Source organism: Mytilus edulis, chromosome 8 (assembly GCF_963676685.1).
Source record: "Mytilus edulis chromosome 8, xbMytEdul2.2, whole genome shotgun sequence".
Taxonomy (NCBI): Eukaryota; Metazoa; Mollusca; class Bivalvia; order Mytilida; family Mytilidae; genus Mytilus; species Mytilus edulis.
The window spans coordinates 37,968,098-37,971,243 of record NC_092351.1 but is presented as its reverse complement, the minus strand read 5'-3'; the positions used below and the strand labels follow the sequence as shown (position 1 = coordinate 37,971,243).

At 34.9% G+C, this 3,146-nt stretch overlaps 1 protein-coding gene across 1 annotated transcript; it reads left to right on the top strand.

The window, feature by feature from the left end:
- Positions 1–889: 889 nt before the first annotated feature.
- Positions 890–2,790, top strand: LOC139484070 (uncharacterized protein KIAA1958-like). The gene is made up of 2 exons (XM_071267793.1): positions 890–1,343; positions 1,708–2,790. The coding sequence occupies exons 1-2, from the start codon at positions 1,092–1,094 to the stop codon at positions 2,788–2,790; spliced, it is 1,335 nt and encodes a 444-aa protein (XP_071123894.1). The 5' UTR covers positions 890–1,091.
- The last annotated feature ends 356 nt before the right edge of the window (positions 2,791–3,146 follow it).

The following is a 3,146-nucleotide window of genomic DNA, read 5'->3' as shown; positions in this document are numbered from 1 at the left end:
GGTTAAATGATATACACACTTTCATTTTCATTTTCATTTAAATTTTATCATGAAAGTATTTTCAATGTGTGTATTATGAAAGTAGAATAATATTCAAATTACTTTATTTTCAATCAATATTGGTGTACTTAGTCAAATCTTGTGGTAGCATGCTCCGAGGGCGGGACAACGTTGATTAAATCTCCTGTCAAGTTAAAGAATTAGAAATAAGTATCTATATATATATATATATAGTTATTTATTCGTTCTTGTGAATTCATATGTTCGTTTTCATATCACTTTACTACTAGTATGTTATGCATGTAATACTTGCTGTTGGACATTAATCATCAATGACACTTCTTGGGTCATAAAAAATTAAGAATGGTAAAAATAAAAGGTAATCGAAAGGAAGGAAATATCAAGGAGCAATCAAAGTTATAGATAAAAGGGGGGTTAGAATTTATCGTAGGCGGTGGAGCATTGAGCATACATGTAGCAAACATGAAGAGAAATGTGCAAACTTTCAAAGATTGAAAGATTAGTACTCATATTTTCTGCCTGGAAATTTGTTAAACGTTTTTTTTTTATGCATCCTCCAAACCCCTCCCCTCCCCCACTACCCACACTCAACACATCTGCCATACCTGAATATTCAGACCAGTAAATGTAAATCGAATGGTTTAGTCCAAATTTGAGCAATCTTCTATCAGGGATAAATATACCCATTTGTTCTGTGAAGTTTTGCAGATATGTTTCCTTAGTAGTTTAACATATTTTGAATGTCAAAATAGTACTTCGGGTCACAGCCTCAATCTAGGAACTCAGGCAGTCCGACTCTCAAGTAGATATTTGAATGGTCTTTTTTATGAAACGTCGCACGATACTGGTGTCACATTATAGTTATTGACCAAGCAAGTCGGTATATGGGATTTAATTTGCACAGCTCGAGTGACCCTGTTTAACCCGAACGACGAAGGAGTTCGGGTTAATGGGTCATCTCGTGCTGTGCAAATTAAAACATATACCGATTTGATTGGCCAATAACTGTTTTAACACATGACGTCAACAATTTTCCCGCATAAATCACATCCGCCCAACAAGACGTTGAAATGGGTGGATTTCATCATGAATTATCGGAGGATGATATGATCTTATCACAAGTATTAGAAACATTGGAGGATGAAATGGAACTGAGAAATGTAAATATAGAGGACTTTTTTGGAGAGTTTCCTAGTAATGTGATGGATGAAAATGCATCTGGAGATTTAATCGACACCTCAGCTGTTTCATTTGACCTAGGACTAGACTTAGATCTATGGTTGCAAGTTCCTTCGGAAAACGGAAAGATCCAAAATGTCAAGGTACGTCTTTTTTTTTAGAATTATCTGCCACGCGCAGACCCATTATGGCATGATTTGAGGTGTGGACCCATAGACGGATCCAAGGGATGGAGTCCCGGGTCCCTCTTTTGTGGAAAAAAAATGGTTGATTATATAGGGAATCACTGAAGCATGACGCGCGCCCCCTCCTTTTAGGTCAGTCAGCCCTCCCCCTTAAATAAAAAGTTCTGGATCTGCTATTTAGACCCTTGATATAATCATTTACGGAAACTTCCGACTAGTTTTATCGTTTAATTGTTCTCATCCGGAACATTCATGAAATATTTGCCACTGCTGGATTTTGCCTCTGCCATGTGTTGAATTATGTGATATTATCTTATTTTAGGATGAAGAACCTAAAGATCAGGAACAAGGAGTCGAATCAAGGTTTGCAGAAATGACAGACAATGAAATTGATACACTTATTGAAGATGCTGAGAACAAAAACACAAAGAAAGCCACACAATGGGCAGTTAATGTCTATGAAGACTGGAAGAATTCTAAAATTGGTAGTGGTTTAATTATACCAAACCTGAAGGATTTGTCTGTTCAAGATATTAACAGCATTTTAGGAAAATTTGTAGTAGAAGTTCGGAAAAAGAATGGAGAGAAATATCCAGCGAAAACACTTTATCTTCTTGTAACTGGACTTCTAAGAGGAATGCGGTCACACGGTGTTTCTAATCTTAACTTTCTGAGGTTTAGACAAATACTTGATGCACAGATGAAGAAATTAACATCAGATGGGCATGGTATAAATGTTAAACAAGCAGATCCAATTTCAGTTGAACAGGAAGAAATATTGTGGGACAAGTCTGTGTTTGGTAATCATTCATCCGAAAGTTTATTGCATACTGTTTTTTTCTACAACTGTAAATATTTTGGTCTACGTGGTCGTGACGAACACCGTAATCTGCAAATTTCTCAAATACAATTAGGAGAAGATGATAACGGAAACTATATTGAATGCCGGGGTAAGGATAATAAAACCTATAATGGAGGGCTACACCATCGCTATATTGCACCAAAATCTGTCAGACAATATTTAGAGAAGGATTGTCAGACCCTAAAATCGTATCAGATGTATATGAATGCAATATACGAAATTGATAAATCGGTTAGCAGTCCTTTTTATCGTAGACCTGTTTTATATGATGGTTCTGTTAAGTTTGACCACATACTGGGTGCTAATAGATTAGGGTCACTCATGAAGACAATATGCTCTAACATTTTGAATCCATCTAATAAGCAGATAAAACTTGAGAATCCCAAACCATTAACCGATACTCGTGCAATCCTTTCTGAGCAATTTAATATTGAAAATACAGAAAATGCATTTAATGTTTCAAAACCAGAAGGAAAATATCGGGGATTGCCAAGTAACAGCTCTTTTCAAAACTGCGTGCTCAATTTTGTAACGAAGATGTGAACCTCACAGATTTTGTTTTCAATTTTTAACACTGAATTGTTATTTTAAGTTGTTTTTAAGCCGTACATAGAAATGTATGAAAAAGCGGGGTTTTTTTTTTAGTTTTCATTGTGTCATGTTGTGACACTGATATCTTACATATCAAGACTATAATAGGAAGATGTCGATGATACTTTATTTTCATTTTTTTTTAATGACAATTTTTTTTATATTGATGGAAAAATAATTTTAGTATTAAATCAACCTGTGTGTTCTTTATCTTATTTAGACTTGTATTGTGTTGATTGTAATGCTACTACATTTGTTTTGTATGTTTTCTATTCTGATGTTTTACCAATTGACTGATTTTTATGTCC